The 16532-nt window shown below is 41.5% G+C and overlaps 1 protein-coding gene across 1 annotated transcript in view; it reads left to right on the top strand.

The window, feature by feature from the left end:
* Nucleotides 1–1037: 1037 nt before the first annotated feature.
* Nucleotides 1038–16532, top strand: part of LOC145400766 (uncharacterized) — a 90706-nt gene continuing 75211 nt past the window's right edge. The window contains exon 1 of the mRNA XM_080273205.1: nucleotides 1038–1277. Coding sequence (XP_080129331.1) covers nucleotides 1038–1277 — 240 coding nt within the window. The remainder of the gene's footprint in view (nucleotides 1278–16532) is intronic.

Raw genomic sequence — 16532 nt, forward strand, 5'->3', positions numbered from 1 at the left:
GGACACGGCACAGGTTATTCAAGAAGTAAAGGAATCAAAGTTGTTTGTGGTAATGGCAGATGAAGCCAAGGATGGGCACACAGAACAGCTTGCTGTATGTGTGCGTTATGCTCCACCAGAACATAACATCAAGGAAAGTTTCCTTTGCTTGAAGAAACTAGATGGCTATGCCGCAGAAGGGATCATATAATGCAGTAGAGCAGGTTGTTGTGTCCAACAGTGCTGACCTGAAAACTGTCGCCCAAACATATGACGGTGCGGCAATGATGGGTGGATCTGTTCGAGGGGTGTAAGCTCGTTTCCAGGAAAAACATCCAGAGGCTGACTATGTGCATTGCTATGCACATGACCTAAATCTGGTCCTTTGCCACACCTGAAAAGCCATTCCTGAAGCCAATGATTTTTTTTTTATCTGCTTGAAAACCGCTACTCATTTTTCAGCGTGTTTACACTCAACCACGACCAGTTTGCTCCCATTAAGAAAGAACTCCATGTTGAGCAGAGAGAGCTTGTACAAATATCAAACACCCAATGGTCATTTCCGTTGCCCTCTGTTAATGCACTCCTGAAGTTTCCTGTTGTTATGAAATGTCTTTAGAAGATCAGAACACCAACAGCACTAGGTCTGCAGTCAAAATTATCCAACTCCCTGGGATCTACCTGTTGGTTGTGTTCATAAAGTTGCTTGGCATCAATGAAGAGCTTCACAAGGTTTTTTAGAAAGAAACCGTCGACTTGGCACAGGCAGTGCACAACAAAACTGCAGTTCACGACACCCTGGTTAGCCAGCGAACTAGACAGGTAGCTGGAGAGATCTATGCCATGACAAAGGCAGCATGTGAGAAGAACAAACATCCAGGAGTCTTCTTTCGGTCTGAGAAGGAAACAGAAGAGACTTTGTTGTGGAGGTGTCATGTGGTTCCAAATCAGACCTGCTTAATGATTCAGAACATCTCAAGCAGAGGCTTTTCTACCCTTGCATCGATTGAATAACCAATGAGTTGGAGAATCGTTTTTCTAGTGCTGGGAGAGAAGTCATGATTGGCATCCAAACATGTCACCCAGCCTCTGAAACCTTCATGTACATGCCGTCCCTAGAGAAACTAGCCTCACATTACAACATCCACCTAGTCCCAGAAGAGGTCATGGTGGTGAAAAGCTTTCTGAGCAGGAAGGGGCCAGATGCCATCCCAGACATTCTGAGTGTATTCAAGCTCCTTGATCCCATGATGTTCCCATCACTGAAGACGATCTTACAGGTGCCCCTTCCCATCCCGGTCAGAAGCTGCGGTTGTCAGGGATCATTCAGTGTTCTTCACCGACTACTTACTTGGCTTACGCGCACTATGGGCCAGGAGAGACTCTATGATTTGGCAGTGTTGTCAATCGAGAGAGAGTTGGTTGGAAGCCTTGATTATGACAAAGTGGTTAACACAGTCTCCCAACTAAAATCAAAATGCTACACCCTGATCCTTCTTCCCCAGAAAAAAACTGATTAAGTCACATTATGTACAAAATAAATTGATAAATAGCATGTGTTTATGATCTAATCATCACATCAAAAATGAGAGATTTGATTAGATGTTGCTTGGCATATGTTAACTGCATCTTTTTAAAGACCAGTACAGGAGACAGGAGGAGAGAACAGGAGGAGAAAGCAGAAGAGATGAGAAGTGCGACAGATAGATGAGACGTTAAAAGAGCTTCTGGAGAGATGAAGAGGAGAATATCAGATGGAGAAGACACAGAGCTAACACAGTTTTGTCACAGCTCAGATTGTACTCATTTTATTTTTATTTCATGTTGCCAGAGTTTGCCTAAGCACCTGACCAGAACCTTGTGGTAAAGCACAGTACTGTCTCACTTCTTTTTTTCGTTTCACTCTAACTTGAAAATTAACAGGTGAAAGTCTAAACATTTCTGGGCTGGGCAAAGACCCCAATATTTCAAGATCCTAAATACATCCCTGTTTTGGATGTTGTTTCAAGAGTAAGTTTGCTTTCTAAGATGGTTTTTCAGGTGGTTGTTCTATTAGGGTTTTCAGCAAATTCCTGGGCGACCCCTGTTATGAACCACTACCGTGGTTCATGATATAGGTTATTAGACAATGAAGTAACTATCTTGAACAAATTTCCATGTAACTAAACTATTATTTGAATTGCAAAGTATACACTTTTATATTGTCGAGGAGTACTTTGTGTTATGAGGAAGATAAAGTACCCTGTAAGTAACATCACTCTGTAGTTCATCAACTCATATAAAAGATTATGTAGCTTAGTGTGTGTATGTTAAAATGATAATTTTCGTAGCCTACACATCTCTGTAATTTACTGACAGTTCTACATTTGTTTTTTCACCCACTATAACCTGTAAACCACGGAAAGTATAGACTTCATGGTACAGAATAAGCTGTCCATAACTTTATACCATGCTTCTGGAAGAATAACAGGAGACATATCAAGCTATTTCTTAAACTCACTGTCCGTTACTGTTGAAATGATCATGATGCATGCTTTTTCATTTAGTTCTTCTGTATCGCTACTAATGCGGCATAGGGTTAATGTAAGGTATGCTCTTCATTTCGTATAACTGCCTATTATTATGAAAAGATGGTAATGTCTAATCAGGCAATTCTTGTACGTTTGTAAAAGCAGTTGCCTACTATCCTTTAAGACAAAAAAAAAGACATTTAATTATTGTACTGCACCACAGAATTACACTGAATACTATATTCATGAAAATAAATGTCTGTGCATCTATTACTTGTATAGGCCGTGACTAAACTAAGAATGATCAAACTGGACAAATTATTTCCCATAATTATTATCATGCAGTGTGATAGCACTCCGTAAGAAGGAATAGTGCAGGTTCAGAATGGCGTCCTGTATAGTCAGCCTCTAAAGGGGGGAAGTGAAATATGAATAGATTGCCAATAAGTCGTCATTTGTCACGGTGGGAAAGAAATAGGCTATACCTCCACTACGTATGACAGAAAAGGAAAAATCGCCACTGACACGAGAGGGATTGACTTATGGAATTACGGTAGTGCTTACTTTATGCTGGCTCACGTCGCCGATTCTCCAGAGGCGAGAATTTCATAAAGTTTTTCAACAGTACACAGCGATGACTAATCACTTACGAATGCTGAACTGTTAGTACTTCACATCGTACAATCGATGATGATGATGATAATAATAATAATAATAATAATAATAAATAATAATAATAATAATAATAATAATAATAATAATAATAATAACAACAACAACAACAACAACAACAACAACAACAACAACAATAATAATAATAATAAATGGGTTTGTGATGATGCTTGCTCCTGGCTGGCGCAAACGAATCTATGAATTAATATGAAAGAACTGGCTTAACTACCAGTCGTGATTAATATAACATAGGTTTGTGCAGACTGCAAGTAGCAAACTAAAGAAAGCACAATATGGGGAAATGAAACACAATGCTTACATTTAATTAAGCTCAAAGAAAACAACTACTGTAAAATTTATTAATGACAAACAAAATGAATTCCTACAAGACAAATGAGTAATCACTCACTCAAAGCCAAAGGTGGCTGCTGTGTACGCATACTCAAAGAATTATCTTGCTCTCGAGTTCCTGAACTTGACGTTTTTTTAATTTTCTACTCCCTGGCTTCGGCATTGGTGTCATCCTCTGACTAAATATGTCTGCCCTGTTTACTTTTCCCCTAATTCTACTGAATGTGAAAAATTCTTCGACTGTCTTATTTCTACGATGGAACACATTCTATCCATTTCTCTTTTCTCTGAAATCTCAATTCTAGGAGATTTCAATGTTCACTACCACCTTGGGCTCTCACCTCCTTTCAATGATCCACCTGGTGAACAAGCCTACATCTTTTCAATTGTTAATGACCTAGAGCAGGTTGTACAGCACCCTACCCGTATCCCTGACTGCTTTGGAGAGTTCCAACATACTTGACCTCTTCTTTTCAACTAATCATTCTGCTTACACTGTTAATCTTTTCTCTCCATTGAACTCTTCTGATCACAACCTTATTACCTTAACTTGTCCTATCACCCCAGTACGGCCTGTGGACTCTCCAAAGAAACGTTGGTTGTGGCGCTTTGGAGCAGCTGATTGGGAGGCCCTAAGGCAGTACTTTTTTATTTTCCCTGGAATGATTATGGTTTCCATGGCAAGGAGCCATCTGAGTGTGCCTCGCACTTTATGGAGGTTATTCTCTCGTGCAGGGAAGAATACACTCCTTTCTCATATCCTTCGACTAATGCAAAAAAAGCCTTGGTTTAGTCACACTTGTTCTAATGCTGACCACAACAAGGAAAAGGCCTAAAATAGGTACCGGAACCAACCCACCCTTGAATCATATATTTTTTGTTTCAGGCCAGAATCGTGCTAAGCCTGTTCTTCGCTCTATTTTTTTTTTTTTTTTTTGATAACAACGGAGGAAGGAAAAATAAATGAATAAAAAGTAAAATAATCCATAAATTAGAATACTAATGTCTTCTGTTAATAAAATATCTGTAACAGTTAGACTTCAACAGCTGTGGGTTGAAATTTGGAGGGAAACAACTCTGCGGAAGTGAGTTGCAGAGAGATGCAGTTCGGGGAATGAAAGAATTCTGATGGGCAGAACTTCTGCAATATGGCTGAGTGACATTCCAGTCATGAGCGCTACCAGATGCCAGTGTAGCACGAGGGAAGGCATGGAGAGGTGGCATCATGGACGCAACTTCGTCTGAGCATTTGCCGTAAAAATATCTGCAAAATAATGCAAGGGAGGCAACATTCCACCTAACTTGCAGGGGAGGTAGTTTATTTGTAATGGCAGGGTTGTTAATAATTCTAACAGCTTTGTTCTGAATTTTGTCTAGTTGTTTTAACCCGCCCCGTCCCGGCCACTTTTCGACCACTGGTACCCCCCAATCCCGGGCAATTGTCGACCTTTTTTTTTTTTGCTAAAAAAACATCGAAAATTCATAGAGAAATCGCTCACCTGAGGTTTAAAATACTCATTACAGGTAGGAGAGCCTCCTTACCTTACTGGGTTTTCTATCAGGCTGGCAGCAAAGAAAACGAGTTCTATGGGAGGATAACTATTTCACACCACTCATAAACGGTATTTATTTATTTACTGTTACGAATTTATATGTAGTACAAAAGTATATTGGTTTTCAAGCAGTAATATAGGCATTATAAGCATTGTTTCACTCACTAATACCTGACCTTTTTTTGCCACATTACCTGATCATCATTTCTAACTGTTTCTTCCTCTAATGCTATGTAAAGTTTGTCCTCCACATTGTCATTGATTGGGGAATCACTCTGGCCCTGAATTTCGTACCGTGGCATGACATGGCTATACTGGCCAGGTCACTGATAACAGGTGAATTGCTGAGAGAAGGGCATGCAGGGGGGGGGAGGAGGTCATGCTGGGTAAGTCATTGTCTCTGCCTGGCATCTTGTTGAGGCAGGTGTCCCGTGTATATGTACCAAAAATGACTCGCGAAAATTGAAAATTGTGGAAATTATGAACCTTGCAATTGCAGGACGTTGAAGTACGTCCTCGGGATTAGCTGTGACAAAACGTGAGGACGTGGAAGTACGTCCTCGGGACGGCGCGGGTTAATGCAAGCTCTCCACATCCATTCCAAAAGGGTAAGCAATATTCAAGCTGAGAGCACACATGACTCTTATAAATTAGAGCTAACTGCTCATCAGCGAAGAAGTTACGGACTCTGTACAAAAATCCAAGTTTTTTTGAGGCGGTTTAGCAAATGATCTAACATGAGAGGTCCAGCTGAGGGCATCGTTAAGTAAGACGCCAAGAATTTCAATACTTTTGGAGATCGGAATCGTAGTAGCACTGGAGGTAATGTATGAATCTGGCAATATCTGTCTATTAGTAAATTGTATATATTTAGTTCCACTAGCATTAAATGAGACAAGGTTGTTTTGTCCCCATTCACTGATCGTAGATAGTTCTTGATTTATGGAGACGGCTGTACTGAGTTGAGAGGTAGAGATATTAGACTTTGTAAATGGTTGTGTGAGTGTGAATGAACTATGTAGTGTTGAGTCATCTGCGTATGAATGGATGGGATTGTGGGTGACAGATAAGAGATCAATAATATGAACTAGGAAATGGATTGGTACCAGAACTGACCCCTGCGGCATGCCAGCATTAATTGAGTGAAAATTGGAATATACATCATCTACTTTTACTCTTATTTTCCTGTCACTAAGATATGAAGAAATCAAAGGAACAAAAGGGAGTTTGGACAGCAGGGAAAGGTGTCTTACTCTGTCGAAAGCTTTAGAAATATCAAGAGCTACTGCATGAGTTTCTCCATGTACAGTAGATCAATTGACTGAAGGATGGTATGAGTTAGGAGATTGAGTATGTCAATGGTGGATCTTTCGTGGCGAAAACCATATTGTCTATTACTAATTAAGTTGTTGGATTCAAAATGTTTAACAATGTGCTTATTAATTAAAGTTTCAAATACCTTACCAATAGAAGATGTGACAGCAATTGGTCTGTAATCAGAGAGGTCAGAGGAACTTCCTTTCTCTGGAATTGGGTGGATATTGGCTTCTTTCCATAAATATGGGAATAAAGAAGTACGTATGCATAGTCTGAATAATTAGCTAGAACAGAGGCAGGTTCAGGGGAACACTTTTTCAAAACAATTAGCAGAATTCCATCTGGGCCTGGAGCTTTGATGGTACGTAAATTGTCTCGGATGGATTTTTGTATCTTGTCTGTATTTTAAGTGGGGCAATTTCGAGAGAGCCAAGTTCAAGTACTGGGACAATCTGGCTGGTATCGTATATGGTAGAGTTTCAGGCAAATGTACTGGCAAAAATATCTTTCCCACTCGGGTCATTTGTAATGATGCCATCTGAAGATTTTAGTGAGGGAATGGAAGACATGTTAAAGTCATTATTGAAAGAATTAAGAGTTGACCAGAATATTCTATTGTCATTAGGGTTGTTAAGTAGTTTTGACGCTTGCTATTGAAGAAAGTTTGATTCAGCTAGATTTATTACAGCTTTTGCATGATTTATAGCAATTTTGAATTGAGAGAGTGATTCAGATATTTTTTATTTTAAGTAAGAGTTATATGCTAATGACTTTTGGGCTGTTGCTCTGGCACAGTTGCCACCAAACCATTTTGGAGAGTTCGATCTTTCAGTGAACTGGTGACTTGGTATGAATAAATCCATACCAGCTAGTATTAAGTGGCTAATGTGGGACTGGGTAGAATTGGGATCACTAGAGAAGAAAGATTACCATGGAATATCAGCAAGATAATTTCTAAATCCATCCCAGTTTGCCCTATCAAAGTGCCATCGGGTCACCCAGACAGGTTCAGAACAGGGAGGTGTGGGGGAGATAACTAATTAGGGTTTGATGAGATTGTGGTCAGAGGATCAAACTGTTGACAGTACCTCTATCTTGTACTGACCTGGATTATTTGTCAAGAATATATGCAAGAGATGGGCATTATGGTTAGGATTATCAGGTATTCTGGTTGGTTGCTTTACCAGCTGGGTGAGATTAAACGATTCTGCAAACAGCTCCCACTCTAGACCAGCATCGTCAGACCTGGCAGAATGCAATAACCATTCAATGTTATGTACGTTAAAATCACCCAAAATGGTAATTTCGGTGCTAAGGGCAAGGGTAAGGTTACTCAACTTTTTGGATATGGAATCAAATACACTGGGTTCTGAAGAAGCATTGGGGGAGCGATAAACTACACAAATATATTTGGTAAGATTTTGACAATTTAGTTTATACAACGAGTAATCAAAACTAATTGCTCTCAACTCTCCAACTTGAATTCCTCCTACTCCTGACACATTGCCAAAAACCTTTCTAACATCTTTACTTCATCATCCTTCCCTCTTCTTTTCTTTCTGATGGTTCTGTAGCTATTTCATCTACCGGTAAAGCAGATTTCTTTGCTAAGACTTTCTACTCCAATTCCACCTTAGACTATTCCGGTGCTGTTCCTCCATCACTTCCCTCCTCTGACTTCTTCAAGGCTGACATTAAAATTTCTTCATCTAATGTTTTTTTGTCATTACTGGCCTCAATACTAACAAGGCATATGTGCCTGATGGGGTCCCTCCTGGTGGCCTCAAAAACTGTGCTTCTCTGCTTACACCCTGCCTAGGTAAACTATTTTGCCTTTGTTTATCAACTTGTACCTTTCCTTCTTCCTGGAAGTTTACTCTCATTCGGCCAGTCCCAAAGATGGGAGACCATTCCCAACTCTCTAACTATCACCCAATTGCTTTAACATCATATGTCTCAAAAGTTTTCGATTCTTATCAAAAAATTTTTAAAGCATCTTTCCTATCACAACCTTCTTTCTGATTGTCAGTATGAGTTCTGTCAGGGTCGCTCCACTGGCAATCTTCTCACCTACCTTTCTGACTCCTGGTCATCCTCCTTTCAGGACTTTAGTGAAAAGCTTTGCCATGGCACTTGACATCTCAAAAGCTTTCGATCGAGTCTGGTATAAAACTTTAATTTCCAAGCTGCCCTCTTACGGTTTCTACCTGTCTATCTGTGCCTTCATCTCTAGCTTCCTTTCTGGTTGTTCTACAGTTGCTGTTGTAGGTGGACACCATTCTTCTCCTAGTTCAGGGGCGGGCAACATTTCCAGAGCTTGGGCCAGATGAGACTTTCGGGAGCAGCCCGTGGGCTGGAATAACAAATGAGAACACAAAAGTAGCTACGTACAAGAATTTTGTTGAAAATATACAAATCAGTGAGACGGCTGGTGCTGCTTGCCATGAAGAATTGATTCAATGTCTGGATCGATGGATGAAGTAGACAGTAGAAGAATGTCATTGACATGATGGTTGGAGAGCTGGGAGCGTAGGCGAGACTTCGTGTACTTCATTTTGGAGAAGAGTTGTGTGTACCCACCTTAAGAGTGACACATACCTCCTCTCAATGCAGAAGTCCTACGGACACTGGCGTCTGGCACAAAGGCAGAAAGATTGTATCACGTGGGGTGAGGGGAGTGCCGAGTTGCCAAATAGCATCTGCTGGCCACATGCGGCTGGCAGATGCTATTTGTCATAATTTAATTTGTTTTGGCTGGGGTTTCGTGGGCCTGCTCATGCCAAACAGGTTGGTGGGCCAGACGCTAGACCTTCGCTGGCTGGAGGTTGCCCGCCCTTGTCTTAGATCTATCAACGGTGGTGTTCCTCAGGGTTCCATCTCAGCAGTTACTTCAACAAACAAGGGATAAGGCTATGGCACACCTAATGCCTGACTTGGCTCATGTCTCTGAGTGGAGTAATAATAATCTTGTTGTTTGTATGCATCAAAAACTCAGTTCTTACACCTATCAACTCAACAGAATCTTCCACAGGAGTACCCACTAACATTAAATAATATCCAGCTCAATCCTGCATCATCCTTAAACATCCTTGGGATTTCATGCTCTTGGAGCTCAACTTTGAAATATCATATTTCATCTCTTGTAAAAAAATGCTTCTAAGAGATTACATGTGCTATGCCTACTCTGAACCTTCTTTACCCCTGCACAGTTGTTGACTTTATACATGGGATTTATTCGCCCCTGTGTAGAGGACACCTCTCATGTGTGGGTAAGCTCCCCATATGCAGCTCTTCTTGAAAGGGTGGAGTCAAAGACTTTTCTATCTATCTATCTATCTATCTATTGCCAGACGCCTCAATCCCGTTCAGGGTGGCCAAAAACAAATCGCCTTCACGTCGCCCTGTCCCCCGCCATTTCACTCCCCTGATCCCAACTCACACCCACCTCTCACATATACCTCTCCACCTCATCCCTCCATCTCATCCTCGGCCTCCCGCTCTCTCTTTCCCTCTCCACCTCACTCACATACACCCTCTTCGGTAGTCTTTCACCCTCCATCCTCTCTACATGGCCAAACCACCTCAGTGTATTCCTCCTAACGCTTCCTGTCACATCCACATCCACACCACAACGCTCCTTTATATCCTCAATTGTCAGCCTGTCTCTCCATGTGACTCCACAGGCTCCTCTTAAATAACTCATTTCCACTGCTCTCACTCTTGACTTGTGTCCTTGCAGCAACGTCCAAGCTTCACTTCCATATGTTAAAGTTGGCAGCAAAATACCGTCATGTAGAAACTTTTTCACTTCCATGCTCACTTCCCTGCTTCTTATCACTGCTTTCAAGGAACCAGCAACCTTTCTTCCCTGCTGTACCCTTTCAAGCACTTCACCCTCCAAACCTCCATCCTTACTCATCACACTACCCAAGTACTGAAATATACTCACATTTTCCATTTCCTCACCATCCAACCTCGCTGTATATTCACTGACTTCACCTCTCTCAAAGACTATCACCGTACTCTTCCCTACATTCACCTTTAGATTCCGTTTCTTACACACTCTCTCAAACTCATCCACCAAGCCTTGCAGCTCTCCTTCGTCTTCACTCAACAACACAGTATCATCTGCAAACAACAGTACAGGGACTTTCCAAACACTACCCTCTCTCACCAGGACGACTCCAACATCCACTACTCTACCTTGTACCTCTTTTATTTTCCCCATCCATGTACAGATTGAACAACCATGGAGACATGACACATCCCTGTTTCAACCCAATCTTCAAAGAGAAAAATTCACTCAGTTCACCATCCACACGCACTGCAGCCTTAGCACCATCATATATACCCTTCACAGCATTCAACAACTTCCCATCTACTCCATATATTCTTAATATTTTCCACAATCCTTGTCTATCCACTCTGTCATATGCTTTCTCCAAATCCATGAAGGCCGCATACAATTTGTTTCCCTTCTCTAGAAACTTTTCCACTAAAGATCTAAGAATGAATATATGATCTACACAACCTCTTCCCTTCCTAAAGCCTCCCTGTTTTTCTCCAACTAATTCATCTATTCTTTCTCTAACTCTGTCAATAAGTATCCTACCATACACTTTTCCTATTATACTAAGAAGACAAATGCCCCTATGATTACCACACACTTCTTTTTCCCCTGTTCCTTTGTACAAGGGAATAATTATATCCGACTTCCAATCCTCCGGGACTCTACCTTCCTCCCAGGCCAATGTGCACATCTTCCACATCCATTCTACTACTATCTCTCCCCCATGCTTCAGCATTTCACCACACACTCCATCAATTCCTGGGGCTTTCCTCAGTTTAACTTTCTTCATTGTTTCCACAACTTCTATCCTACTGATTTCTTCCTGTCTTCTCACCTCCCTCCTTCTCCCAGCCATTCCCCAGCCACTTATACTCGCATTACTTCCATCCTTTATGTTCAACAATTCCTTAAAATGTTCTCTCCATCTGTTCTTTTTTTCTCCCTTCCCCACTAGTAATCTACCATTTTTATCTTTCACTCCCCTGCTAACTTCACTTCCACCCTGTCTTACTCTTTTCACCTCTTTCCAGAACATTTTCTTACAGTCCCTCCACTTTACACTCAAGTTCCTTCCAAATTCCTCATCCGCTCTCTTCTTACTCTCTCTTACTAATCTTTTCACCTCTCTCTTTCTTTCTACATGTAACTCTCTCTTCTGCCTCTCAACTTCTTCCACGCCACCTATTTCTCATCCATTCAATGTATACTTTCTTCTTTTGTGCCACAGCCTGTCTCACCTCTTCAGTCCACCATGCTGTTCCTTGCATACCCCTCCGTCATCTCTTCATCCCACACACCACATCACATGCTGCACATACTGTATTTCTTCTGTAAATATCCTCCACACACCTTCCACGTCCCCCATCTACTCCAATTCATATTTGCCCAATCGTTCCTCCACTTCTTTCTTATACTCTGCCTTTTTCTCATCCTCTTGTAACCCTTCCACTGTCCTTACAAATACTCCCTCTTCCCGTCCTTCTCTTCTTCTATTTCTCCAACTTAATTGGATCTTAATTCTGGCCACCACCAAGAAGTGGTCAGAAAGTCCACTCCCCCAACCTCTATAAGTTCTTGCATTCATTACACATTGTCGCATCCTTTCATCCACACACACATAATCAATCATTGCCTTCCTTTCATTAAATTCACCACCCACCCTTCTCATCACTCGCCATGTATACCTGTGGATCATTTTGTGCCTGAAGAGTGTATTGGCTATCACCAACCCCCTCCCAGCACAAATGTCCACTAACGCAATGCCATTCTCATCTATCTCAGCAGGCACACCCCACTCACCAACTATTCCATCCACCTTCACATTCCCTACTTTACCATTCATATCACCGATCAAAAACACTCTCTCATTCCTTCCAAACTTTTCCGTGCACACTTCCTCATTTATCCAGAACTCTTCTCTCACTCTGCTTGCATGATGTTGCGTTGGTGCATACACACACACAATCGCCCACATTTGTATTCCAACTTTCAATCTTACCCACACAATCCTTGACACAACTGATCCATACTCTTTTATGCTCTTCATCCATCTTTTACTCACAACTATACATACTCCTTCTTTTGCCCTCTCATTCTCACCTACTCCTGCACATATACCCCATCCATACTCCCATTCTCTCACACTTTCTCCTCCCCATTTAGTTTCAGTTATTCCGCATACATCAACTTTTGCACCCTCAAGCACCTGGACAATCTCTCTATCTTTCACCTCTTCATTTGCTCCCCTTACATTCCATGTTCTGATTACCATGTCCTTTGACCGGTCCTTGGTCATCATCTTTTGGTTAGTCCTTGTCCGAGGCTAATTGTTTGTCTTTTTAGTTCGTTGTTTTCTGGGGAGAGGCAGTAACCCTACGCCAACTCTTTTAGTCGCATTTTATGACAAGCAGGGATACTGGGGGAGCATTCTTGAAATAAAATACTACCCCTAGGGGCTTTTCATCTCATTAATTTTCCTCCTTTTTCTGGCTCCCATCAACCTCTGTCTCTTTGCCGCACTGATGTATTCTTATCTGTTTTCTATCGCTTCTTCAATAAACACTGCTCCACTAAACTGTCTGCTTGCATCCCCCCACCTCTACAGAGTGCATAGCACCCGTGTAGCAACAAACTCTCATCCCTTTTCTGTCCAACTCTCTAATGCAAGAGATTACTGTTACTCCCAGTCCTTCATTTATGCAACAGATCAACTCTGGAACTGTGTCCCTCTGTCTGTATTTCCTACTTCCTATGATCTCCTGTCTTTCAAACACAGTGTGTCCAGGCATCTCAAAATGAACATATCTTGAATTTGGCTCACTTTCGAATTGTTTTTTGCTTTTTTCTTGAAAGGAATGGTTTGCGAGCTCCTTCCTCCTTGCATTAAAAAAAAAAAAATCAGACAAATTAGCTAATACTCTTAAGCCTAGAAAACACAGAAAATACTGGTCAATTGAGAAAATGGAGACACAGCTGTGAAGAGACTAGGTTACTGCTGCCCGCTGACCACTGCTATACACAGTGCATGTGACGTCCACTGCCTGTCTCTCACCAACTCAGTGGAGAGATACTGGAGATGTACAGCTGCTGGAAGAACTAGGCAGTCAAACCGCTGACGCATGCCACTGGCACAAGGGTTATCTCCGCTGATGCTGCTTCTTTACACAGCCCTCAATGTCCGTCACTGACGGTTGCTTTGCACTGACTGACTAATGTTTTCATGCCAACCACAAAGCAATACATGATCACCGAAAGTAGGCACAGCCTAGCTTCACAGCTAGAGAGGCAAGGCAAAGGAACAATAAATAAACAAAAAAATATTGCTCAGTGAAATATTACTGTCTACACATAAAGACAGTCACTCATGATACAATGACGAGTGTTTTGAAAAAAAAAAAAAAATCAAATCTGAGTGCAGACGCAAATGGTTAACTGACTGAGCGAAGTTCTATGGGGTTTCACTACTGTTCATGAGTCCCACAATAATAATACCATTTTATGAATTTGAATAAAGAAACAGTGTGGCAATTTCATGACATTATGCATCATCAAAATGATTTTTTTTCTGAAACTTTTGACAAGAAATACAACCTAATTCAGTCACACAAGATTCACACTGTGGTGTGTGAACTATCCCGCTTCAGCGGACGATCACTGTCACCAATGAGCGTAAAAAGCCTGTATTTATGTTAACAGAAGGAAGCTTGAAGGAGAAATCTCTGTGATGAAGGTGAAAAATCCTGTACTCAGGTCAAACTGAGTGAAAGTTTGCTGCATTAATTTTAACAACTAATTGTTATGTAGTGTGGTGTATGTGATACATAGTGTAGGTGTGACAGTTGTGGTGTAACTGCACCTATGTATAAATGGGTATAATACAAATAAATAACGATATGGAGAAGCTGAGGGCGTCTCTATATGGTGTATATGTACGCAATGACTTATCTTGCTCTCGTGTTCCTGAACTTGATTCTTCTGAATTATCTACTCTCTGGCTTCGGCTTTCCTGTCATTCTCTGACTAACTATATCTGTGCTGTTTACTTATCTCCTAATTCTATTGACTATCAAAAATTCTTCGGCTATCTTACTTCTATGATGGAACACATTCTATCCATTTCTCCTTTCTCGAAATCTCCATTCTAAGAGATTTCAATGTTCACCACCACCTTTGGCTCTCCTCTCCTTTCACTGATCCACCTAATGAACAAGCCTACATCTTTTCTATCCTTAACCCCTTAAGACCTCACTTGTTTCAGGCAGGGTACCCCCAACAACCGTGATTCGGGGGTGTTTTGGCAACTTTCACCAAGGGCAAATTGATTGTGCTCGGGCTAAAGAGGAAGAATTTACACACCTGACAACGCAATCTGTACCCCCGTAGGCTTAATGGTTACCACACAATCGCGTGTCAAAGTTAAAAAAAAGTTTATGATAGTTACCCCTCGAAAACACTCAAAAACATGAAAATTTTTATAGCTACCTATTTTTTTTTTTTTTTATTGAAACAGGTCATTTAAAAATGTTTTGTCACACCAACCATGAAAATAGGTGAATGTAGGTTTGGGGAGATTACTAGACTGTGGGGAGATAAAGCAGGCTGTGGAGAGTAGACCTATAGGTACGGGGGTTGGAAATAACCAGCTTTTCGCATGAAAAGAAAGCACTTCATCGTGTTCTGTAACATCTACCATAAAAACAGATGTGTATGTAGGTGTGGGGAGATAACTAGTGTGGGGAGTAGGCCTGCAAGGCCTTGGTGGTACTTAGGGAGAACAATTTTGGCAACAACCAAATTTTCTTGTGGAAACCATCCATTTCAATGGGATCTGTCGTAGCAGCCATAAAAACAGGTGTGTATGTAGGTGTGGGGAGATGAAACAGGTGTGGGGAGTAGCCCTACAAGGCCTCATAGTCATTCCAAAACTAACAGAGATGCATATAAATGTTTATATTCATCAAGGACATCAAAATAAAGTTGAATAATGCTATAAATGCATGCATAAGAAAGGAAAAAAAAAACAATATTTTGTTTCCGATTTCTCTTTTTACTGTACCAACTTCTCGTTACACATTTATCACACCATTACAATTATCACATTATCATTACACTTCATCACACTTATTATTACAGTTTCGGCAATAACCAAATTCTCTTGTGGAAACTGCATTTCACTGGAATTTATCACACCAGCCATGAAAACAGATGTGTTTGTATGTGTGGGGAGATGGAACAGATGTGAGGAGTAGGCTTACAAGGTCTCATAGTCTTTCGAAAACGAACACAGACGGACACTACTTAGAGCTGTAGAGCTGCTAATCTGGGAAGGTAGGGAGAATGAAAAAAAAATAAAATAATAATAATAAGATGCGACGTATGTAGTACAACATACAGTATTCTCCAACTACGTAGGTACAGAAACTGGTACGTACGAAGTGAGAAATGAACAGAGTGAGGTGTAAAAATTTGGGAAGAAGTAGAAATAATATGAAACAGGTACATACATCAGGCCTGACACTCGGGGGCCTGTTGGGGGTTGAAGGGTAGTGAGGGACAAGGAGGGAGAGATGGGGTGTTGGGGGGGACGAGGCTAGCAGGGAGGGAGGAGGGGCAACAGAGGGTGGAAAGGGATGCAGGTTGTTGTAGGAAGAGAGATGCAGTTGCGTGGAGGGGTGGGAGAGTGATGGGGGGCAAGGAGGGCGTGAGGGAGTGGAGTAGAGGGTGGCATGGAGGCGTCCGAGAGGAGGGTGCCCCCCCATCACCAGGGTTGGTCTGATCCCCCCTCTCGCCACATCAGGGGCGAGTTCTCATTAGCCTGAAGCCCTGTACGTCATAATCGAGGTGGAGCAAGTGTTCAGCGTTTTTTTACAGGCCGCGTTCAATTGATGCTATTAGGCATTTTGGCATAAAACTCAAATCGCATCAGTTGATGTGATTAGGACTTAAGGGGTTAATGACCTAGAGCAGCTTGTACAGCTGTTTACACCCTGCCTATGTAAACTCTTTTGCCTTTGTCTTTCAACTTGTACCTTTCCTTCTTGCTTGAAGTTTGCTTTCATTCAGACAGTCACAAAGAAGGGT

Source organism: Coenobita brevimanus, chromosome 53 (genome assembly GCF_032717465.1).
Source record: "Coenobita brevimanus isolate Jiangsu-jjx chromosome 53, ASM3271746v2, whole genome shotgun sequence".
Classification (NCBI taxonomy): domain Eukaryota; kingdom Metazoa; phylum Arthropoda; class Malacostraca; order Decapoda; family Coenobitidae; genus Coenobita; species Coenobita brevimanus.